This window comes from Toxorhynchites rutilus, chromosome 1, assembly GCF_029784135.1.
Source record: "Toxorhynchites rutilus septentrionalis strain SRP chromosome 1, ASM2978413v1, whole genome shotgun sequence".
NCBI lineage: Eukaryota > Metazoa > Arthropoda > Insecta > Diptera > Culicidae > Toxorhynchites > Toxorhynchites rutilus.
In genome coordinates, this window is record NC_073744.1 from 87,289,074 (window position 1) to 87,315,130 (window position 26,057).

The following is a 26,057-nucleotide window of genomic DNA, read 5'->3' on the forward strand; positions in this document are numbered from 1 at the left end:
GAAATTTGATCAGTTTCATACTCAAAATAGTCAAAATGGATTATCGCACCTATGTACGATGTGTTCTAACTCTACCATTCGCATAATTTCTCTCAACTGGCATTCTGTGATGTTTTTGCTCATCATTTCTTTACGCGTGTCTGGATATATGATTTGGTCCCTCAGACTTCCGCAGGACATGTAAGGTCGTTGAGGGATATAAAACATGCAAGGTTTATCCCTCGTAAGCTTTGGTATTCGCAGCGTTCCTCCATAAATTGGCCATAATCCGCTCAAGATCCGGAACAAGCTTGACTTTCCACAACCATTGGGTCCCGTTATAAGCAAATGCATCCCGGGCATTATGGTCAATGTTAGACTAGACACCACGATGTCACAGTTGGGGGTCACTACAGGCACATTTTCCAACGAAATTGTCATATCGTTCTCGTTATCACTGCATTCAATCGTTCCTCTTGCAACCGGCTGTCCGTTCTTGAACTCCAGGATGCCAGCAACAGACCGATCGACGGCCACAACCGTCTTCTGATACACTCCTCGATTCACTTCATCGAACACCTCTAGCATTCCGGCAACTCGGTTTGTGTAACCGGCCAGAGCCACGATTTCTTTGTAAGACGACATAAGCCGCTCGATTGCATCTGCTCCGCTGAGCAGCAGATTCCGAGCCGTAGTGAAGTACTGTGTTCTCTCACTAACAGCAAGTTCAGATCCAGATCCGACCTTCTGTTCCAGGCTATTCGGAATACTAGTCGCTGTTAGAATTGGCAAGGAAACCATCACCATTCCAGTACCAGACCACACATATTTCATGAAGAACTGTTCGAGCATGATAAACCAAAGCCTCTGCGTAAATATTGTATTCATTTGAACCACTAGCCTTGCATACGCGTCCTGAAGTTGAGCGTGTTCCACCTGAAAAAATATGATGCATTATGCAAATATGCGATACCAAATACTGATACAAGGAAACGAACTTTGTGTCCTCCGTAGAACGCGATCTCTTCAGCATTCGTAATAATCTTGGAATGTACATGTCGCAGATACCCATTGCGATTAGCTTCCTCTGAAACGAGCTGTCCGAATTTGGGCGACACTATGCGCAGAATATGAGCTGTCGTTCCTATTACAATCGTGGCCAACGCCGGTCCCATTACGATGTTTGCCTTCATTTTTCGCGACGAACGCGCCATAGCAATACCAATCAACATCAGATCGAAGCATGGCTTCGTCAGGTGGCTGTACAGATGAGCCACTGAGCTCGAGAAGGTCGAAATATCATCAGTTAAGCGATGATCGGCATTTTCGATTCGACCGTCCAGGTTGGACACTTTGTAGTAGGTTTGGTTTTTGAAGTACATGTCGTAGGCGTGGTTCACTAGGCGTGTTCTGGAAGAAAAAAATGTATGTTTCAATATTTTATAGAGACAATAATAATAAAAGATTACAATACACAACACAAATAAACGCGCGGAACGCATTTTTCGGTGAACTTTCGTTTAAAGCTTCTCATCAACCTTTGCACTGTACCATCAGATTACTTCATTCTCAGCTTGTTTTCATTGCTCTTATTTTCCTAGTTTTGAAATTTTGTTGCCTTTTGAAATTTCGCCTAAGTTGTTGCTTCATATTTATTCAGTGTTGTTCGATTGATCATATCTTTAATGTTTGGTGAATTTGAATCGGTGAATCAGTATTAGTTCAAGGTCGTTTTTCGCACAACAAATGACAAACCTGATCAAAATACTGTAACCATTCTTTCCAAAAGAGAACATACTATAGAGAATGAAATTTTTGATTACCATACCATTTCATCTACAATCCAATCTTGCACAGAATTTTTGCACTGAGTTACGCGAGATATTTTCTATCGTTTGATGCAAATATCTCTGTGAGAAACATTTCCTATCGATTGATGTAAATATCTATGCGTACTTTCGAGAAATAGCGGAGCTTAAATCGCAGTATTTCCTCTCTCATTTCTCATTATCCGTAGAACGAACGCTACATTTGATTCGTGTATCACGTATGTCTCAACGTCTTTCGGATCTTGAACAAATTACTGATAAAGAAAATCGTCAAAAGCTTTCAGCGCTATTCGTTTATTTGATTCCGTCCGTACTTTGCGATTGAACTTCGCAGGCCACTCCTACTCGCCTTTTTTTAATAATGATGGCCGGACGGGTTATCCTTAAGATTTTTTACTTATTTAATTACTTATAAGAATTTACTTTTGTATTATCAATCTGAACCATTAAAAAAGATAAAATAAAATAAAACGAACTGGTTGTGCTACAGACATAGACTCTAAATTTGATGAACTTTATAAGGCAGCACGCGAGCTTTCTTATTCCATGGCATGTAAAAAATTTCCAACCCGAAAATATCCTTGACGAATTGGGAGTTGAACCCAATACCTATGTCCGTATCAGCCGTGAATTTACAAGAGCATTCCCGCTTTACTAGATTCTCGATAATGGTCTGCTGGTGCGATCGTTTCCGAGTCCAGACAGCTGAGTATCCCCAAGCCTAATTCTAGCCGGTACTTCAGGCCTATTTGCTAACCCAAGGCATGTCAAGAAAATTTCCAACCCGCAAAAATCCTTGAACGATCGGGAATTGAACCCAATACCTATGTCCGTGTCAACCGCGAATTTACAAAAGAATTCCCGCTTTACTAGATTCGCGATAACGATCTGCTAATGCGATCGTTTCCGAGTCCAGACAGCTGAGCATCCCCAAGCCAAATTCGAGCCAACACTTCAGGCCCTTCATATTCTAAGGATAATAAAGGGTGTGTCACATAAAATTGCATCACGGAAAAAACGCTGTAGAAATTCGCCCAGTAGACCGATCCTTTTGAAAATTTTAGACAGTAAAATAAAAACTATTAAACAACTTTTGGCATTTTCTTTTTAATCATACTTCGAGCCCAAGCCCGTATGCTCGCACCTTCCTCTTTACCACGTCCATAAGGTTCTGTACAACGTCAGGTTGTAGTTTTTTTGAACAGAAATCCATTTTCTCTTGAAGTCCGCCTCCGATTTGACAACTTTTGGGTTCTTCCGGAGGGCCTGCTTCATAATCGCCTAATATTTCTCTATTGGGCGAAGCTCCGGCGCGTTGGGCGGGTTCATTTCCTTTGGCACGAAGGTGACCCCGTTGGCTTCGTACCACTCCAACACGTCCTTTGAATAGTGGCACGAAGCGAGATCCGGCCAGAAGATGGTCGGGCCCTCGTGCTGCTTTAATAGTGGTAGTAAGCGCTTCTGTAGGCACTCCTTAAGGTAAACCTACCCGTTTACCGTGCCGGTCATCACGAAGGGGGCGCTCCGCTTTCCGCAAGAGCAGATCGCTTGCCACACCAAGTACTTTTTGGCAAACTTAGATAGTTTCTGCTTGCGAATCTCCTCCGGAATTCTTAATTTGTCCTCTGCGGAGAAGAACAACAGGCCCGGCAGCTGACGAAAGTCCGCTTTGACGTAGGTTTCGTCGTCCATTACCAGGCAATCCGGCTTCGTCAGCATTTCGGTGTACAGCTTCCGGGCTCGCGTCTTCCCCACCATGTTTTGCCTTTCGTCGCGGTTAGGAGCCTTCTGAACCTTGTATGTACGCAGGCCCTCCCGCTGCTTGGTCCGCTGGACGAATGCACTTGACAAATTCAGCTTATTGGCAACATCCCGGACCGAACTTCTCGGATCACGTCTAAACTGCTTAACTACGCCCTTGTGATCTTTTTCATTGACGGAGCATCTATTTTTGCCGTTCTTCACCTTCCGGTCGATGGTTAGGTTCTAGAAGTATCGTTTTAGTACTCTGCTGACCGTGGATTGAACGATTCCCAGCATCTTACCGATGTCCCGATGTGACAACTCCGGATTCTCGAAATGAGTGCACAGGATGAATTCACGACGCTCTTTTTCGTTCGACGACATTTTTCCAAATTTACGAAAAATTGACAGTGAAGCATGGCCAACGTGATCTATACACTCTTATCTGATTATAAGCGAAAGCTGAAGATATTATTCCTGAAAATTAAATTTCTACAGCGTTTTTTTCCGTGATGCATTTTGATGTGACACACCCTTTATTCCCACTGGAACTCGTAATCAGATCTGCCGCACTCAGAAAAAATCTCGTTATAACTATTTATTCAACAAATGAATTTACGTGATCCCCAGCTACATTCCGGTTTCCCATCAAACCCCTCGAAATGATGTTAGCTTATTTCAAAACAGATAATTCGAAAACTGATATACCCATTATAACTTGGGATAAAGACATGTCCGTTGGAATTCGCAATCAGATCTGCCTCAACTCAGGAAAAGCTCGTTATAACCATCTATTTAACAAATGTGTTTACGAGTATTCCGGTAGGGCTATCCCCAGCTTCGCTCCATTTCCAATTTGTAATATCTTGTAATGAGGTTCAGCCTAAATTGTTCATGTCTGTTTACGCGGGCGATGCTCAAACAACTGTAGACTTCGTAATTTTTTTTAAATCTAATAACAACAATCTTGTTATCTAACAAACTGAAAACAAACTAAATACCATCATTATCATTGTCTTTAGACAAAAAGAAAGATCAGAAAACATTCGACATAAAAAAGACAATATATCCGTCATAATTTCGTCAACATGCATACATTTATACTAAAGTGAACTAACAAACATTTCAAAATCCGGATCATTCTTCAACAATTCTTTACATATGTTTCGGAATATTCTGAGGCTTGTTGCTTTGTAGATCGTCAGCTTACTCTCAAAGGTCAAAATCGATGTATCCTACAAAGCACTCCATATTTTTGAGCTGCTTTCTTTATGGTGTAGTTTATATGTTCGTCAAAGTGCAGCGTTTGGTCCAAAACAACGCCAAGATATTTGATTGATGATGCCCTCTCCACAGATTGTCCATCTATATTCATATCAAAACCGCTACTGTCTATACTACGTGTCGATACTACCATGTATTTTTTGTACACCCAGATTCACTGGTTCCGCTGCAGATTTACAGTCTCTGTAAAGAGTTATCTGTGTAAGCCCGTAGAACTAACTTTCAAACTATTCTATTACAGATCCTGACACACCATAATTGGAAAGTAATTCGACTAGTTTTCTCCGATCAATTGTTTCGAAGGCCCTTTTCAAATCAATAAATACAGCCAGAACTACTTTATTTTCCTCTATTGCCTGTTTCCATTTCAGTAGCAACAAATTGAGTGCCGTTTCACATGAATGATGTTTTCTGAACCCAGATTGTTCTTCAACCAGAATTCCATTTTTCGTTACATGTTTCAAAAGTTGTTCTTTGATCACTATTTCTAGAATTTTCTCGTACATTGCTAACATGTTTACAGGCCTACGGGATTTCGCCTTCCCACTTAGATATCGACCACAAACTGTAAACACTTTTGTTACTATATTCCGCTTGATGTGGAAACGATCCCCAGTACATGAAACAGTAATGTTTTCCTACTGCGGTTTGAAAGCATACTTATATGAAAGATACGTATCTCTGAATACTCTTCCATATCCACACTGGCACGAAAATTTCCCGTATGCTGCAGGCACCGGCTTTGTCGTTGCATACTTTGATACAGAGGCCTTTCTCTTCTTTGAGGTTGCTTTAGTGAATGTGAACGAAATTGCACTGCTGTTTGCAATATCTTCCGTTCTTTCCATTCGTGTATCGAGCTGTGTGTATGTGTGCGTGATATCAGCATTAGGAATGAATTATGTCCGCTCGTTGTGATGTGCTTGGTAGCTCTCTCGCGACTGATTTTGAATCGCGGGTCGCTTATTCATACCAAATAGGGTAACACGGGATGAGTTGGACATACGGAGTGATTTGGACCACCCCATTATCTCAAAAAGTACGGCTCAACTTGGATTTTTTATAATGTCATCTTCTTTCATTAATGAACCGTATGTAACTAACGTAAAAAAACTCAACAAGATTCGACAGGTGGAAGCAAATGGTAGCATGAACATAGCAAGCACATTGATTGTCAAAAAATGTGAATTATCCGATCGTGGTTTTAAGGTTTTTCCCGTTGTTTAAACAAACTTTTCGTATATTGTGCAGTAAAGTTCTGTTCGCCTACAGAAGAGGAACAAATGATGCAGCGAAACTGTAAGCTTGATAACAATAAAAGAAATTAATTGCATTTTAATTTTTGCATGTTGTGTGGGGTGACATGGACACGTTTTTGTGGGGTGAATTGGTCCTACAGATTTGAGGTTTTTCTTTGGTCTAATTGATTCCAGAAAAAGAGGATGGACAGACAACGTTGGAAGAAGGAGGAGCTTGAAAGAGCAACGCAGGCCATCGAGAACGGATTTTCTTTGACACAGCATCGAAACTGTTTGAAAATGCCCGAACAGTGAAAAAATCCATGCAGAATTCGATATGGTCTCAATCTGATTTTTCTGGTCTGGAATCTGGCCAAGACACCTGGTATCGATCCCAGAACAGTGTTACTGATTGTAACATTATTCCAAAATACTTTACATAAACATAAGTATGTTTTTTTCGAGCACACACTCGACCAAATCACCCCACAGATGGTCCAAATCATCCCGCATCAAATTTTTATGTCCAAAAATCATCTCTTTTATTTTAGGATATATTTGATAGTTTGAAGCTTGATATAATGATTAAATATTATTGATTGAGAGAAAACAAGTGTAGCTTAGTACACAATGTGACATTTTTTTATTTGGACCGTATTGGTTTGGGAATATTAGGCGATTTGCTTAGGTGGTCCAAATTCCCCCGTGTATTGTTCTAACAAGAACAAAATAAATCATGTATCAACCATCTTCTGTTGCTTCTACTAAGCCACGCAAACCCAGGGTCACCAACAAGTTCAAAAGAGTTGAATTTTATGTGTAATATAAAATTCCAATATAGAACCAATTTTCTATACTTATTCACTCACACTTCCAAAATATTCATTCATTCATTGAGAGTTACTTTAGATGCAACTGCAAACAAATGATTACCAAGCCAGCGTTAGTCCTACGTCCACCTTGCGGTTATATCACAGATTATAACCCACTTCTAGTTTTTTCATCTGGTTCTATAATTATGAAATACCGGTATTTTAGTTTTTCGAATGCTTTATGTTTTAAAAATACCAGTAGGTGAGAGGTTAGTTAGTTGCTATGACTCGAAGTACAAGTCAAAATATAGGGGGTTAATTCTACAACATGCGTATAATTGAAAAAAAAAGTTTGACTATCCTGATCAAACGAGAATCAAAAAATGTGTCAATCAAATTTGACTAACCAATGGGTTCAGCATCTAACAAGCATTTGAAAAAAAAATTAAGTATATTTAAACCGACACGATATTAGTTCACGACTTGTGGCTCCGGTGCGGCTATTTTTCAGGTTCTGACTGCGCGTGTAGTGATTTTTCTTGACCTCCTTACTGCAGTTAGTCTTTCCTATTTTATAAACTTGTTCCATTCATAAAAGACTGCGGTACAGAAACATACCTGTTGCAACGATTCTCGTTCTTAAGTTCACTCCGAACAAATATGGCGGCAGCTCAACGCTGAAATCGAGCACGGTTTTTGTTTTCAAGGATAAATTTAAAAAAAAGCTAAGTCAATGTACTGCAATGTACATTGCTGATTTCACAATCATGGATGGCTGTGCAATATTTTATGGCTTGGGTTGAATCGCTTGCTTTAAAACTAGTTTGAGCATTGAGTTAGTCAAGTACCGAGTAGCAATCGGCTCGTCTAATGCCAAATACTGTTTACAACATTCATCGGCAGTACGTAAACTGTACAAGGTCTCAAGATTGTAGTATCGAATTCAATTTAGCGTGAAACGAATTAATCTTGCCAGTATGATCACATATACATATTGCTTGCGGGTATAAAGAATCAGATTTAGCTATTCAAACAGCAAATTATGCTTATTGAATGATCCGCTTCATGGTAAATCATTTCATGAATTATGCTTTACTAAAACAAATTATGTATCGACACGAGTTTGATAATTGTGAGGCAAACGATCAAATAATTTTAATAAATAAGAAGCAAAACTCACCTAAAAGCTAATGCCAACTTGTTCTCGAGATAGCGAATCATAGAGTTGACGAACGTCGCCGGTATCGCGATACCGAACCATTGCAATAGCATTAGTACAAAGTTTTTGACATCTTTTCTCACGATGTACTTCACGATTGCACCCTCCATGGCGGCTACATATATGCTGAGAAAAGTCCGCGAGATAAGGCAAACGGTGTGAACCGCCAGTAAACCTGTTTCCTCGCACAAAACTTGCGGAATCATGATCTGGATGAGCTTTTTAAGCTGGAGGATGAATTCGAGATTAAGCCCGGGTTGTTTTTTTCGTCGACGCTTCTTCTCGATGATTATTTGTTCAATCTTCTCTTCTGGCTTCTCTCCGGCTTTCATTTTTGTGAGATTATTATTTTCATTTCTACTCATGCCATTATCATGGTTCTTATCTCTATCATTCTCGCATCCGTACAATTGTCGCTTTATGTAGGGATACGAAATCTTCAAACAGTACGCTACCAGAGCCGTGGATAGAAGCCCCTTGGAGACAAGCTCTTTGGAGTAGCCGAACTCTTCGAGCTTATCGAAGGACTTTTTGGCAAACTTTGATATCACCGTCGGCATTTTGGCTCACAGCTGATCTCCACTGTGCCGACTCGAAAAAGTCTATCTCATCCAGATGGAAGGAAAACTACATTTCTGTTGTTTTCATGCTGAAGTAGTTCCGTTTTAGCATCTAAAAAATACAAACAAACAAAAAACAAAGGTTACTTTTTAATGGCACAATGAGTTGAAATTTCGAAAAAACAAACAATACGAAGGATAAGTATGATTGACTGATTTTTGTGTAAACAAAACAATTCACTAGGTAATCGTTTTTATTTTGATATTATTCTATTTAAAGCAATTTTATATAAGCAAGTAAAGAAACGACACGGTAGAATCAAAATTATTACTTCATCTAGAAGTCATCGTGATATTTGGTAATGGTAAATTATGAGATAAGAACAGTAAATAATTAGCATCGAGCTTCACACAAAGTTGATTTGTTCATAACAGAAAGCACTTATGGTCACACCTCCTGTAGACCACCCCAAACTAATTTCAGAATTTATATTTGAGATAATTCTCGCTTGCTTTCTCAAGCTTAATATTGTACATTCTGGGGTTACTCTTCATGGTTGATCTTAATAAGCCAAATTACACAAAGAACCATTAACAATTCGGAAAAAATGATCGAAATGATTGAAAAAATCATAAAATATTGATAGAGGACCGCAGATAAAATGTAAAAAAAATTATAGGAGGTTGTGTCCAAGACACGACCGCATTGTTGACGTAGAACTACGCTGTTATTTTATATAAGTCGCTTATTTATACCTTCGGATATTATTTAAAATGCTGTGAAATTTTAGAAACAACTGCTTAGTAGAATAATCTCTGGAATAGTTTTTTCATTGTAGAATCAGTTGACGATAATTTATTGATGATTCATTCTTGCCCTCGCAAAACAATACACTAGCTGATCGTATGTCGCAATTTATTTCATGTCAATGCATTGAAAATTTACCTCCAACGTTATTCCGGTGGCCTTTTTCGCAATTGACATAGACTCGGCTACAGTCGATTATATACATGTTGCACCAGCACCATTATTCCACATCTCATAACTACATCAATATACCTTTGGCACCGCATGGAAACAACAACAATGACAACACTTGCAAGTATCAAATATCCTGATACATGTTATTTAGTATTGCCTCAAAGGAATCGCACCTCTAGGCATCGTTCGTACAACGTAAACCAAGCGCCAAACAAGCGTTCGCCATAACATGCATACAGAGCCATATATTGGTGGCTTGAAACTACTAGGAATATAAACACTTCTCATCATTTTGCGCTATTCTCAAAAGAAACTCTTCTGTTAATATTACTGGCCTCGAAAAAAGTTGCATTACTTTCTCATCCTCGAGAGAAGCGCAGTTGTCACCCTTAGTGGAGGAAGTTTTGCTACCTAATCACATATAAAATTCCAAAACGACATTTACTTTCTTGGTGACTAATAGAGATGGGCAAACCGTTCATGAACTGATCAAAAGAACGAGTTCACCCAAAAGAGTGAAAGACCTGCCGTTCTTTTTTGCTGGGCAACAGTTCATATGAACTGTATACCCAGTTCAGAACGAACTGTGTACGGTGAATGATGAACTGATAATACAGTTCAGAACGAACTGACCGCCGACTGAACTGTGTATACAGTTCAGAACGAACTGACCGCTGGCGGAACTGTGCATGCAGTTCAGAAAGAACTGACCGCTGGCAGAACTGTGCAGAACTGTCGGTATTGTCGCTTCATAAAAAAAGCTTGTTGTGTTTTTTTATGTTGCGTTCAGGATACGATGGTTTCAAATTGGATTGTTAAATTATTTATCAAATTCATACTTTGGAGTTCAGGGTAAATATTTCAGTAAGTTGTTATGCCAATCTACCTCACTTATAAAATATAGTTGAAAGCTGAAAGTTGATTTAAACAGTCTTCTTAAAGAGTAAAATTCGCGTCGCTAATATGAAATATGTTTTATATTATATCATATTGTGCTCGATAATTTTGAGATGGACGTTCGCGGTTTAGGTACAGTTTTGCTATAGCATTTATTGCAATACATCGTAAGCAAAGCAGCACAATGCTAGTTTATGCTGAAAATAATGAATAACGACTCAAACAAAATTAAAATTTCTAAATCAAAGTTTGATTTTCTATTGTGCTAAGTTATTTCTAACAAATATCGGACATATCCCGCCACTGTACAAAAGAGTGAGTGAACTGCTCAAAAGAACTAGTTCACTTAAGTGAACGGTTGGTCACTGAACGGTTCATTAAAGTGAACCGTTTTGCCCACCTCTAGTGACTAAACAAGCGAAATAAACTCTGTTTGTTGATAACAACCTCGAAAACAGTAGCAATGCTTCATTATGATCAATATTAGCGAAAATGCAATCCTAGTTGAAGGCAGTTTTGCGATTGGTACACGAACCCAAATAACTTATAACATTCCAGTAAGACATTCGAGATGCTTGATATTCCCCAAATAATTTTTTGACGCATAACCTTAACGCCTGCTTCGCCATAACGTCAATTTAATGCATTGATGCATTCTCAAAGGCACCAACGAAGCCCTTATGATGACGGAAAACAAACAATGTTAACTGCTTGGAAAAAGACTGAATTATGAACCACATTTAAGAAGGCTCGGTTCAGTGCGAGCGCTTTTCACTGCACCAACATCGCGTGCATCATTAGATAACGCTTGCCTCGAAATTTTATTGCCCCTGGCAATGCGTTCGTTTTTTGCAGGGCTAGAGCTTGCCTTCCTCTTCTTCTTGCTCATCACACATTACGCGAAGCGTCCAATTTATGACGCGGAAAGAAAAATACACGATACGAATAACGCAAAAAAAACGAACAGAAAAACCAAACGACGATATCCAAGTTGGATTACCACTGGTGGGGTCCAATCTTAGATCGAAGCGCAGCGAAAGTAAAGTAAACTGGATTGCTCAACAGTCCGATGCCGAATGAAAGTTTGCCTCAGCGAGATCAACTGTTTATACTCTAGGCAAGTATTCTCCTTCATTCTTCTACTTTTCCTTTGTTCACGCAGACTTTAAATCCTACGATTTCCCCTCCGTTGGTCGTCGATAAGTTGCTCGTTATTGACAGCTCTGTTCGGGAAAGCACACAAATGGACAGAACAAATGTATGGGAAAATGAAACGCTTAAAGTTTTCATGAATTTTAACCATTTACAAACCAGGGGATTCTAATGTATAGTATATTAAACAAATCTTATGGAATTTCCGATTCATTTAGTATGTAAATCGCCAGAATCCGTTCGCGTCAAAAATAGTTATTAACGTTAACTTTATCTCATAAAAACGTGACCTGTTTTCTGATTTGGCACCCTTAATGAAAGACGTAGTTCTACGTCAAAATACCGAGACTATCAGGATGTAAGATGAACGTGTAGCCAATACGTTATATGATTATTTGGGTGAAGTGATTTGATTTGACGTGGAAAATCTCTGAGCTAGGTGAGTGCCTCATTTGGTAACGATCGATATGAAAATTGACCCAGTGCGTCGATCATAGCGAAGTCTTGAATCATTGAATAAAAGATTGCCACTTTAACCACTATATTTATCAGATTTAGTACATGTGATTTTCAACTATTTGGCTGATATGTAAAATATATAAAACTAGCTGACCCGGCAAACTTCGTCCCGTTCCAAAATTTGTTTTTGTTATCAATACCTTCAAACATTCACGTTTTCTTACTAAGTGCAAGTTCATGAGTCCAATTGCAGAACTGTTCAATGATAGATCTTCTAATCGACCCCGTTGAATTTACCTTTTACTAAAAAAAATCCAGTACTTCTACCAAAACTCATCATTATAATATAAGATTATTTTCAGACACAATTCTCGTTCAAGATTCATTCATTGTGCCCTAAAACCTCCATATAGCTAATTCGATTTCGTTTGCTTGATTAATTCTATAGTAATGCAGAAATTTGTGTTTCATTTGTATGGCAGCCATCCCCAAAAAAGGGGGGAAGGTGGATCTTACCACCATAGAATCATTTATTGCACCCTAAAACTTGCATATGCCAAATTTCGTTTCATTTGCTTGATCAATTCATAGAAACATATATTGCACCCTTAAACCTCCATATGCCTAATTTGGTTTCATTTGCTTGATTAATTCTCGAGTAATGCAGAAATTTGTGTTTCATTTGTATGTCTGCCCCCCTATGAGAGGCGGGGTGGAGTATCTAACCACCGTAAAAACATTTATTGCACCCTAAAACCTTCACATGCCGAATTTGGTTTCGTTTGCTTGAATAATTTCCGAGTAATGCAGAAATTTGTGTTTCATTTGTATGGCAGCAAATATGAGAGAGGGAGGAGTATCTAATCACCGTAAAAACATTCATTGCACCCTAAAACCTCCAAATGCCTAATTTGGTTTCATTTGCTTGAATAATTCTCGAGTAATGCAGAAATTTGTGTTTCATTTGTATGGCAGCCCCCCCTTAGAGAGGGGGGAGGAGTATCTAACCACCATAGAATCATTTATTGCACCCTAAAACCTCCAGATGCCTGATTTAGTTGCATTTGCTTGATTGATTTTCGAGTAATGTAGAAATTTGTGTTTCATTTGAATGGCTGAGAAAAGTTATATCCAAAACCTATACAACTTGTATGGGAGAAGTTAATTAATTTCAATAAAATTTAAAAAAGGTACTTGAAAGGACCCAAAACTCATTTTTTAGATAATACTCATTGGATAGAAAATATTTTTATCCATTTTCAGCCAAATTTTTGTTGGCCGTAAAAGGGTGATAAAAGTAATGGGCCAAAACGTATACAAGTTGTAGGAGAGAAATTAATAAATTCGAAGAAAGTTGAAAAAAATTTATTTGAAAGGATCCAAAACACATTTTCGAGATAGTACCCATTCGATAGAGAATAATTTTATTTATATTAGGCCGAATTTTCATTAGTCGGAAAGGGGTATGAGAAAAGTTATTGGCCAAAACGTTCACGAGTTGTACGGCTCGACTGAGTAAGCTGGCTGAGTAAGGAAGTAAAAAGTGCCCCCAAACCAAATCACCAGCTCTGTAGAAATCATTGTATAGAAATTTTGACTATTTTTCGAATCCTTGTGTAATTCACCATAGGGTCTATGGTGAAAAACGTACCTTTCAATTTTTAGCACGCCATTCTCAATAGCTTCGAGATAAAAATTGAAAAAAACACTGAAAGTGCATCTTACTATGATATATCGAGAAATATTTTAAAAAAATTGATTCCAAAAAAAATGAAGTACTAAAAAAAATCTTGAAATATTGAAGTTTTTTTTGAGGATTTAGAAATTCAGTACTACTCTAATTCGTATTTAAACGTGTTCCTACGCCTTTTATAGATATGTGTGTTATTTTTTTTCAGAGTTTTAACAAAAAATATATATTCCTAAATTTAGATTTTTTTTTAGAATTTAAAAACTCAGTACTGTTTATATTTATATTTAAATACGTTCGTATGTGTTTTCTGATATTTGTGTTTTTTTTTCAGAAAACTTCGAGAACTATGCGGTACGAAAATATTTATTAAGTCTAAAAATTCTTTTTAATACCTTATTTCCTGAACTCTATAATTGTATTGTATTCATGGGTTCGTAAAAAGTTCCCAAAACATTATCACCAGCACTACGGAAAATATTTTATAGGGTACCAAACTAGAAAATAAGATAATTCTCCTATATGGTTCACTATAAAAGCTATAGTGAAAAATGCGTTTTTCTTTTTTTTTCTCCATTCTCAATAGGCTTGGAAATGATAATTTGAGAAAATTCTCAAAGTACATCTACTATGGTGTACCGCGACAAATTATAACAAAATTCTATACTGTATAGAATTGTGTATAGAATTACTGGAATTTTTCAAAACTGTTTCTCGATGATTATTTATTGAACTATTCATCATCAAATACGAATTCGAAATTTTTAGTTCAAACAATAATATTTCTGTACTGAATAGTCCTACAACAATGTTATAGAAATCAAATGAAAGATAGTTGATAACGTTAATTGGATTTGCTATCTTTGAAAAAAAAAAGAAAGAAATTGATTTCTCATTTCTTCCCGATATTTTTGTCCACCACATCTACATACATTGAGATACAAATTTCTCTATAAAATATTCCGTGTAAATCCATGAAAATTATGCTTCAAAGTATTTTCTATCCCATCTTCATGCGTTGATATTTCACGATTTTAAAGTATTTCAGGAATCGCCTAAAAAATTTCAACTTCGCGCTCTGTTCCTTCAATTTTTTTTCGAGTTTGAAAAAGTTCTATTTCCATTTCCGTTAAATTTATTAATTTCTCTTTTACAACTTGTATACGTTTTGGCTCATTACTTTTGTTACCCTTTTTCGGCCAACGAAAATTTGACTGAAAGTGGATAATAATATTCTCTATCCAATGAGTATTATCTCAAAAATGAGTTTTGGGTCCTTTTAAATGGTTTTTTTAAATTTTATTTAAATTAATTAACTTCTCCCATACAAGGTGTATAGGTTTTGGCCTGTAACTTTTCCTAGACCGACCAATGAAAATTTTGCTAAGGTAGATAAAAATATTCTACATCGGATGAGTACTATCTCGAAAATGTGTTTTCGGTCATTTCAAATAACTTTTTTTCAATTTTCTTTAAAATAATGGTTCAATTATCTATCTAATGAACATTACTGTGAAAGATGTTACTTGATAAACAATCAATTTATTTCAACATACAATTACAAATTATTCTTTATTCATTAAATCCAGCAAGACGTCGAACAGAAACTTGTACGCAACAGGAACTTTTATCCGCTAATTTCACACAAGTACGTGAAGAAGGAAAGCGAAAACGAGAAACCACGTGAGCGGTCCGTAAAATGTTGAAACCATACGATTCGTTTCATATTCCGACATTCCCGAACTTTTTGAAATTTTAGGGTCGATTTTTCCCCATACATTCATTAGCACCTTATTGTACATTCATCCTTCATTTTGTTTTTTTTCTGTTCTAGAGGCTTTAGACTACAAAGTACAAAGTTAATCCATGAATAGTTTTTGGATTGAACCTACGAACGTGCGCTTAGTAAGAAAACGTGAATATTCGGAAGTTTTCATATTAAAAAATTAATTCCGGGCCGGACGAAGTTTGCCGGGTCTGCTTCTTCAGCATTCAGCATTTTAATTATTAGGTGTTCCGGTAAGTTTATTCGGTTCTACAACAGATGGCGTAACTTGATTATTATTCCAGTGAATAGAATTTCCAGACATTCGTTGGAAAGCTACTGTCATTGCGCGTCGAATTTCGTACCAACGAGATTGTTTTGCGGGGAGTGTTACTTCATTACTTAATATGAAGAAAAAAGCTGCGGAAAGTCATCGCATTTTGGTGGATGTTTATGGTGATCATGCTCCAACTGAGTGAACGAGTCAGACGTGGTTTGCACGGTTCAAATGTGGTAATTTTGACTTGAAAGACGAAGAACGTTCCGAACCTCCAAAAAAGTTTGAAGATGAAGAATTGGAGGCTTCACTCGATAAAGATCCAACACAAACGCAACACGAACTTGCAGATACACTTGGAGTAGCTCAGCAAACCATATTCGATCGTTTAAAAGCAATGGGAATGATCCGAAAGATAGGACATTGGGTGCCACATGAAATGAAACCACGAGACGTCGAATGCCGTTTTTTCACGTGCGAACAACTGCTCCAACGGCATAAAAGAAAGGGTTTTTTTACTTCGAATCGTTACTGGCGATGAAAAGTGGGTTCATTAGGACAATTCTAAACGTCGGGCAACGTATGGATACCCGGCCATGCATCAACATCGACGGCCGCGCGGCACATTCACGGCCAGGAGGTTATGATGTCTATTTGGTGGGACCAGCCGGTTGTGGTGTACTATGCTAAAACCGAATGGAACAAGTATGGGGGACCTCCACCGACAACAATTGATGCGTTTGAGCCGTGCACTGAAGGAAAAACGGCCACAATACGAGCAAATACACGATAAAGTTATTTTGCAGCACGATAATGCTCGGCCGCATGTCGCGAAACCGGTTAAAACATACTTGTAAACGCTGAAATGGGAGATCCTATCCCTCCCACCGTATTGCTCCGTCCGATTACTACCTTTTTCGATCGATGCAACATGACCTGGTTGACCAGCACTTCTCCAATTTTGATGAAGCCAAAAATTGGATCGATTCGTGGTTAGCCGACAAAATTAAGTAATGAGTTTTAGATTCCATCAATATGATTGTGAAGACATTTTTTCGTAGCATGTGAAAACATCTAAAAAAATCACCTGGCATCCATGATTAAAACTTAACGAACGAAAAGATTGCCGACACACATCGCGCGACTCGATATGCTAGGCTGAATCGAAAAAATTGGACCGACCTAAGTCGCCAGTTCCTAGTGTGTATGCTCCCATTTGATTACACATGCTCCCAACTTTTTTGTGATACTCGTTAAGTTGATTTCCAACCAAGGTTACGTAGTGCGTAGATGGCCTAACTGTTCCACCATTTATTTTTTATAGATCCATAATAAATGAATCGGTTCAAGTACAAGAATGTTATGTCACGCTTTCAGCAGAGCTAATGCACTCATTTCTGGTTTGGAAGAACGAACTAACTGTTCAATTGATCAACAATAGAGAGCGAACGCTTACGGACCTATCTTTATATTATTTGTAACACAAGAGAGCACATAGGTTTGTCATTCATGCTATTCTATTCTATTCAGTCATTGATTGTTTATGGTCACTCATCATCATTCATTGTTAATGGTAACTCAGTGGTAACTCAGCTTGTAACTATGCTATAATTTTAAGATCGTTTGAAAAGCGGCAGGAATTTTAGGTTGAAAAGGGCGAAAGGTAGAGCATTTTTAACACTAAACCTACCAAAAGGGGTCAAATGACCCATTTTAAATTTTTAGTCAAAATTTTCATGCAAATCACATTGTAAAAACATCATTTGCCTATACTACTTTTCCTAAAACATACATCGAATGTATTTATTATTATTTACTCCTCTCTTGTTATTTTTTTTTTCTGAGAAATATATGTGATCTGCCCTAACTACCGCAACGGGTCATTTGACCCTTGCAAACATTTATATTATATCAGAAAGATTTGTTTGTGTGGTTGTGATACAAAACCATTGCACTAAACATTTTTTGCTATTGCTTAATATATTTTGTTGTATTTGTGAATGAATAGTAAATGATCAGAATTGATTATCCAAGCGAGCTAACAGTAACCATTCCAAGCTGTTGCGTGTCAAAAATTGTAATTTTAATATTTTGCTAATAATTGTGATCCCAAAATGGAGGAATATGGTATGCCACGTTTCTCAACAAAACTATTAAACTAATTGAGTCATTGTTCACTAACTATTTATATAGGGTTACTTGACCCGATGTGGTAGGAATAGGTATATATGAAACATCGGTAAGTTTAGTGTTAAAGATATTTGTCGCAGTTTTTCGTGGAGCTGATCAAGCAAATGAGAAAAAGGTTCGATTTTAATAATCCGACAATCAAGGCTGTGGCAATGTTAAATTCCAAAAACTTTTCCAATTTGACAAGTATTAACGTTGTGTTAGAGGCGTTCAAGTTTCTACAATTTTCAAAATATACCGTTTGATTTTTTTTTCTTCAATATTACAATTATGGCTTATTTCAAGGAAAAATGTAATATTTCAAAGTTAAGTGGAAATTAATTGGTTATTATTAGTATATCTCATCTTTCCAATGAAATCTATATATTGGAGACTGTATATAATCGAGTCCATCCTATAAAAGAATCTTTGCCGTCGAATACACTGCCGTAATCTCGCAAAGTGACGCGAGCGCCAAAATTGACATTTTACTTTTTTTGTTGAAGCTTGATAAAAAATACCAAATCCTTCCAAACAACTGCTAAATTTTACAGAAATGTGAAAAAATAACCCCGTAGAAGTTGGAAAACGGAGAGGCGCAAGCGCCATTTCCACTGTGATGCGGCTTAAGCGCCAATTCCCCCTATGATGTGATGTAATTTGATTGTGATGCGAGGTGATTTTTTGATCAGTTCTGATAGCACAGGATGAATGAGCAGGGACGGCAAATTTCACATCTTCCGAAATGGACGTTTAGCAAATGATGTGCCTTAAATTTCTCTTTCGGATGGATTGAAACTGTACATTGAAGGCTGAATGTTGGATTTGGTACACAGCTGCACTCTTCTAAATACTCCATCTAAACGCATCTTGTAACAAAACTCAAAACACCCTCGCATAAACTGTATCAGCTTTACATCGAATGATTTCAGACGGCATTATCATATGTTTTCAATGTTTTCAATTGCATTTTGGATTGGAAAAAAATGGTACTATCCATAATTGTTACAATCGGGTTCTCAACTACGTTAGCCGGCTCGAAGCATACTACAAAGTCGAAAAATATGTAGAACTTTTCTCCCTAATGTTTTTCATGCGCTCAACGGCGGCATTTTGGAAAAAATAATTGGAAACAGATTCTCGCACACTTTGACGGATAAACGCCAATCGATTGTGGAAACAGCGATTAAAATTTGCTGTTTCCACAATAAACTGGCGTTGATAGCATAGCTTAAATAAAACTGCATTTTTTTCAAAAATCAAAAAGCAATGTTTTTGCATCAACAGTACACATTTTGTACAGATCAGATTTTCGAAATGTACGTGTATGCTGATTATACATGCACTTTTACAAAAAATCTCGTACTGAAAACTATTCCCTCTGGCGCTTGCGTCACTTTGCGAAACTACGACAGTACAGAGGATGTTCCATCACTTCAAGATTATAAAAATCGAAGAATTAAGAAGAATGAAATCTAGAAGAGGATTAAAGGTCGAAATTTATTTATTTTTTTCGCAGAAATTTTAGTGTTTTCGAGCAGAAATATACCTTCTTACGATAAGAAACGATGGCCTTTCTTGGATGGCACGAAAGTTCCAGTGAAACTTTTGCCTTCTCAACATAGCACTAGAATACGCGTGACCACAATTCAAGTCAGAAGAAATTTCTATGACGAAAAATCCCCCGGCCAGAACGGGAATCGAACTCGAACCCCTGGCATGATAGTGTGGGACGCTAACCACTCGGCTACTGGAGCACAATAATACGTTCAAAAGTTTTCCTCAAGCAAATTCTAATTTTTCAGTATTGCGCTTCGCATTGCTGTACTAAGATATCGGCGCATGGCCTGACGGGATAGTCGCTATAAAACCGCGTGGCACTCAACGTGTTAATCAATTGTTAGAATATGGTTTGCATTTTAAACTAATAATTAACTGTTTATTAGATTTTTACTCGGATTCAGGAATTTACGCGGTTTTCTTTTACGCAGCACGTATCACCCGCGTAAAAAGCGACTCCAATGTATTCAACGCTTAAGTAACCAAAAACAATCATTTTAGTGTACCTAATGGACTTTAACAATTATGAGGTCAATTTAAGACCACTCTCCCTTATCAGTTATTCTAATATATGTTAATATATGCATTTGACAAATTGTGCAGATTGATTGGCCTGCGTTGAAAGGGATGAATTTGACATGAACTGAGCAGCAACATTCAGTGATAAATAAATATTTTCCTCATTTGTGGTCATTCATGAAAACTTTCAATATTTTTCGATAATGACTGTCCTTCAATAATTTTCGTTGTTACGGATCATTTTACAATTTGTATTCTTTTGAGCGTGATTTTTGAGTCAAATCGCATATAAAACCTAGATAGCCGAGCTCAGAACAAAATACGGTTGAATAACGTGACTACTAATGTTATAAAAAAAATTCCACCGTTCATCGAACCCGTTTAATAACAAACAATTGTTAATCCAAAATACGAGTTTTTTAGGCAATGGCCTACATCTCAAGACAATATAAAGTGAAGCCGCAACGGGCCGCACACTCCACTGAATGTGCACACAAATTGTAAGGAAGGATACTTTGGCTCAATTGATGTGGATGCTGAATCACCGGATCACATTTGAATACGTTTGGTGTATGTATACGAACGAGAAATGAAAACATGGGTTAATGGAAGTAAAAAGAATGAAAAGGTCAACATTACCAAATTGACTCGAAGTACTGCGCTGATCATGACCCTGGCGTCGGATGAACATCAAGCTCGAACTATGAAATAAGAGAACAATAATAAAGCAATATATACTGGTTGCGAGAGAGGCACAGCCTATGATTGATGGCTAGACACTACCTCATTCTTTTCCACCAAGTTTACCTTCATAGTTTTATTACTTGTGAATTTATCGTTGTAATGCACACGACCTTGACATTGTGTACCATTCACGGTTTTCTTAGTGTCAAGTAGTTCAAAATAAACTCTCCGAAGTGTATGAACAACATATGGCTCTTCTCTAGAAATTATATGGTGGGTATAGCATTTCAACGAGGTTTTGATGACGCAGAAAATGAATTGGAAAAATGATGAAATGGGAATTGCAGAACAATAAACAAAAATGTAACTGTATACTAAGCTAATATGTTCTTGATTTAGGGTTTGGTTGGACAAATCTGCAAACTCACATCGCGACAAAGGTTTCTTTTTTTCAGATAAGATAACAAATCAGTAAACGACCGATGTTATCTCGAGAGACGCAAGCATTTGAATTAAGTGCACTTATTCGCAAAGCTTTGTTCATAATCCATTGTATAATATAAGAAACCTTTGGACTGGATTTGATCGCCACTCAAATAAGCAAAACAAACCGAAACCAATTTATAGGAATGGATTGGAATAAGATATTCCAGCAAGCAAGTACTTTACACTATGAGAATAATGAATGAAAAAAAATTATCATTACTATGAAAAGTTTTAGCGGAAAATATCACAGTTTCGGGGTGAAATTGATCAACATATTTTTTTCATAATTTCCTAATGTAATATGTACAAGAACTTTATAGAAATTCACTGAATACTACGTACGATCATTTGATTGATAATTCAAGGTTTGAGGAAACAAAAACCAGATTCAATCCACTTGAAAACATAATCGTGACTTTTTACTAACTCAATCTAAAGATTGAAATGCAGGTCGTTGAGAGGCCATCCGGGTTCTTCTATTTAGGCCAAACACACCACCCACCTTTCTTGGATGAAACTAACGTTCCCAGTGAAACTTTTGCCTTCTAAACATAGGGATTACTTGCATCACTTTAGTGGTGTTTTGTGTAGTGTTGGGTTCTGGAATCTACGGCTCCGGAACTTGTTGCAATTTAATAAGCGATTCGTTAAACTTAATTACAAAATAACGTCAAAATTTATGTTAATTTTCCGTGATCGGAAAATCGCCCGGAAAACAAATGCAACAGAAAAAAACGCCCAAAAAGTCTAATGTTATAAGTAGGCTAGAAATATTGTGGCGCGGGGAAAATATCATGGGGATGAATGCCTCACAAAAAAAAAATCTATTTTAAATTATTTTTTTTCGTTTTCGTTTTTCGAAATCTGTTCTGAGATCAATGTAGGGGGAATGAAGCCCCATTCAACGAGTATAAGAAATCGAGGCGGCTCAACCCACCGAGATAACGCGATTCGAGTCGACCGCCGTCCCGCCGTTGGAAGCTGCGGTCTCTCACAAGCAAACCTGTGTTCCACTGATAGCCTGGTTAGTTTGAAACATAGGGTACGATCATTACGTTTGCCCGGTTAATTTTAGTTTTGAAATGTATTCATTGAAATTCAAAACTTTTGCATCACGATCTGAGGAAGTTTAGACAATTAAAGATATTTTGGTTACTTACTCATAATACTCATGAATTGTATGTGATATTTTTCTCAAAAAAACAACCGAACATATTAATTGGAAGTATAGCAAATGAAACATTTTTCTCAGTGGCTTTTGGTTATTTTTTCTCCAGTGTCTTATATTTTTTAACCACTCAATCAACAGCAATTTCCATTTTCATATGCATGTATTTTCCTGAATGCTTTATGATATTGAAGGTAGTTAACGATATCACGTTTAACGATATTGAAGGTACTCATCTTGAAGTGATGGTCAATGAAATAGCTGTATACCTTAACCAGTCAAAAAATTTATCATGCCGAATATCATAGTTACTCTACAACTACTGAGTCTTAATAAGGAAAACATCAGCACAGTTACTGGACTTATAACAGTACACTCTCCGAGCAGATAACATGTTCGAAATATAGAATACGTACAAGATGATATTTGGCGCTTTTGTAATGCCGAGAGCGAAACATCGTAACATTTTCTCTGCAATTGCGCAGCTCTAACAAAACGCAGATAAGGCTACTCTGGAGACCAAGGAGGTTTGGTTGTGTCGCCGATCAGGATTGTAAATAAGAAATAAGACGAGGTTTGGCGTGAGATAGTGGATGCCATCAACTTTCCCGAGACAAGGGTACATAAGAATTTAATCGAAATGAGATATGCAAATCGATATGATGCCATGGTCGTTCTGCTTATAAGAACTGATTGGTTATAGTGTTGGAATACCCAATCTTTACGATGGTCTTGATGCAGAAACTATGTACTCCTGAATGTTCATTCATATTGAAGAAAACATCAATTTTCCCCAATCCATTTTGAGATATTTCTTCCCAAACCATCAGACTTCCACCTCCAAAATTGCGAGCTGGAAGCAACGTGGCTCGTTATTTGAGTCAATTTACTGTTTCAGGCGATCTTCTCTTAGGAGATAGAATTCAACCTGGATGGGCCAGATGATATTGCTTCACGATGGACGGTCTCACAGAACTATGAAATATCACTGGGGAGAAAAATCACCAATGTCTCAACAAAGATTTGTTTGACAGAATCGCAATATACGTGAAATAGTAATCTTTTTTTTTAATTATTCAAAGGGGAGATTCCGACCTACCATTGGTGAGAGCCCGATAACGCATTGAGGCACAATGTAGAGGCATCTAATAGAAACTGTTCCGATGCCAATTAATAGCGAATTCATCAATAATTATTCAATAAAGTGTGATTCATTCATTCATTGAGTCCTTCCCACCAATATGAAAGATTTCCAAATTATAGAGGAACCTTTTCTTTCCAGTTTTGAGGTTGATAGCGAGAGTCATTCATACAAACTCTTTAACAACTTTCGATACCATCAATCATCAGACCATAATTGTCATATGTAAATCATCTTGGATTCTGTGAACGTTTCTGAGATTACTATAATCTTATCTAGTAGAACGACAGGTATCAGTTTAGCTCGGTGACACTGGGCCTTATTCTCGTTTCCACGTGAAAATGAAATGAAGTGTATCCACGAAGACAACGGTACGGTGTCGACATCTGGATACGAAATTAGTTTTCCACTCAAACTCATCATTATACTATAAAATTATCTTCCGATACAATTTTTGTAAGAGATTATTTTACCACACGAAAAAAACAAAGTTTTCCATTCACATTGAACACTGATTCGATACGGAGAAGTTAATTTTCGTTCATAATTTCTATTCTAAAGGTGTTCATTCTGCCTGAAAATCCATTATTATCTATGACGCTTCACCAACTCGTGAAACGAAGTTCAATGACCTGCCGTGTATTTCGTTCTCACCGTGAAGTGTGTACGGGAATAAGGGCCATTATCTTCAAGCCTATCGGTGCAAAATCGAGTATTTCTGGAGGAATTCAATCAGACCAATTTTCGATGTTACTACTATACCTGATTATTTTGGATTATCACAAGTAATCTCACACGGATGACTTCGAACTATGGAATTTGGTTTATTGTGAAGATGATGATACATTTCTGCAGCTACAAATTAAAGTAAGTTTCTTCGGTTTTACAACAGATGGCGTAACTTGATTATTATTCCAGTGAATCAAATTTCCACTCAATCGTTGGAAAGCTACTGTCATTGCGCGTCTTTTTCAGTAGGGGAAATCAGGGTAAAACCGACAACCTAAGGATTTCCACATATTTCCAAGATCTACCATGTGTCTTCAACTTCAAATCGTCACAGAACCTCTCTTCAACTGTTCATAAGCTATTCTACAGTATCTGTTGATCATTTTTTGATTAGTACTCGAACTTTTATAGAATACAAAAATTGATGTTTTCAGGTGAAATAAATGGGAGTGCGGGAATTGGGAGTTGGGAGTTGAACGAAGAGATACCATAAGCTCTGCCAGGCTTTTTTGTTGACATGCGCGACTCAATGTTTGTTCTGACTGTTTTATCAGTTCAGCTCTGCCGTTTTGTCTGTCGAATATAAACACGAGGTATCTACAAAAAGTAAGAACGCATTTTCCTGTCTGTGAAACATAAACAAGGTGTCGGTTTTGCTCTGAATGAACTTGAAATTTCAAAACAATGTTTTCGAGAATTGGCAAGCAACAACACCACCTACCGTCTCACAAAGTATCGAGTTTTCCACAATTTTCCGACTTAAACACTTAAATTCCACGAGCAAAATTTTACATGAACTGTCTTATGTTTGCTATGTTCTGTTTTGTTGCTTGTTTTGACAGCATAGCGATTTCCGTAGATGTGAGGTACCTCGAAACGTAAGAAATGACAAGTGTGTACAGGGGTCATCGGAAAATTTTCAAAAAATTGCTTCTAACAGAAAAAATCAGGGGGTGTCGGTTTTACCCACAGTGTAAATTTTTCCCTGATTTCCCCTATATCTCAAAAAGCGTAATCAACATTGTTTTTTGCCACTTTGAATATGTCGAATTTCGTACCACCGAGTGTGTTTTGCGGGGAGTGTTACTTCATTACTGCAATATAAAGGAAAAAACTGTTGAAAGTCATCGCATTTTGGTGGAAGTTTATGGTGACCATGCTCCAACTGAGCGAACGTGTCAGACGTGGTTTGCCCGATTTTAAAGTGGTAATTGTGACTTGGAAGACGAAGAACGTTCCGGACCGCCAAAAAAAGTTTGAAGATGAAGAATTGGAGGCTTTACTCGATCAAGATCCGTCACATACGCAACGAGAACTTGCAGATACACTTGGAGTAGCTCAGCAAGCCAGCAAGCCGTATGAATTGAAGCCACTAGACGTCGAACGCTGTTTTTTCACGTGCAAACAACTACTCTAATGGCATAAAAAAAGGGTTTTTTGCATCGAATCGTTACTGGCGATGAAAAGTGGGTCCATTACGACAATTCTAAACGTCGAGCAACGTATGGATACCCCGGCCATGCATCAACATCGACGGCCGAGTGGAATATTCACGACTAGAAGGTTATGCTGTCTTTTTGGTTGGACCAACTGGGTGTGGTGTACTATGAGCTGCTAAAACCGAATGAAACCATTACGGGGGACTTCTTCCGACGACAATTGTTGCGTTTAAGCCGTGCACTGAAGGATAAACGGCTACAATACGAGCAAAGACA

At 37.5% G+C, this 26,057-nt stretch overlaps 1 protein-coding gene across 7 annotated transcripts in view; it reads right to left on the reverse strand.

Moving 5' to 3' along the window:
- LOC129762664 (ATP-binding cassette sub-family D member 1) overlaps nucleotides 1–26,057 on the reverse strand; it is a 51,908-nt gene that overhangs the window by 6,523 nt on the left and 19,328 nt on the right. For all 7 annotated transcript variants that reach the window (XM_055761141.1, XM_055761137.1, XM_055761142.1 and 4 more), the window contains 3 exons: nucleotides 8,066–8,776; nucleotides 978–1,389; nucleotides 50–915 (listed from right to left, as the gene is read on the reverse strand). In XM_055761141.1, coding sequence (XP_055617116.1) covers nucleotides 50–915; nucleotides 978–1,389; nucleotides 8,066–8,664 — 1,877 coding nt within the window. In that variant the 5' untranslated portion in view covers nucleotides 8,665–8,776. The remainder of the gene's footprint in view (nucleotides 1–49; nucleotides 916–977; nucleotides 1,390–8,065; nucleotides 8,777–26,057) is intronic.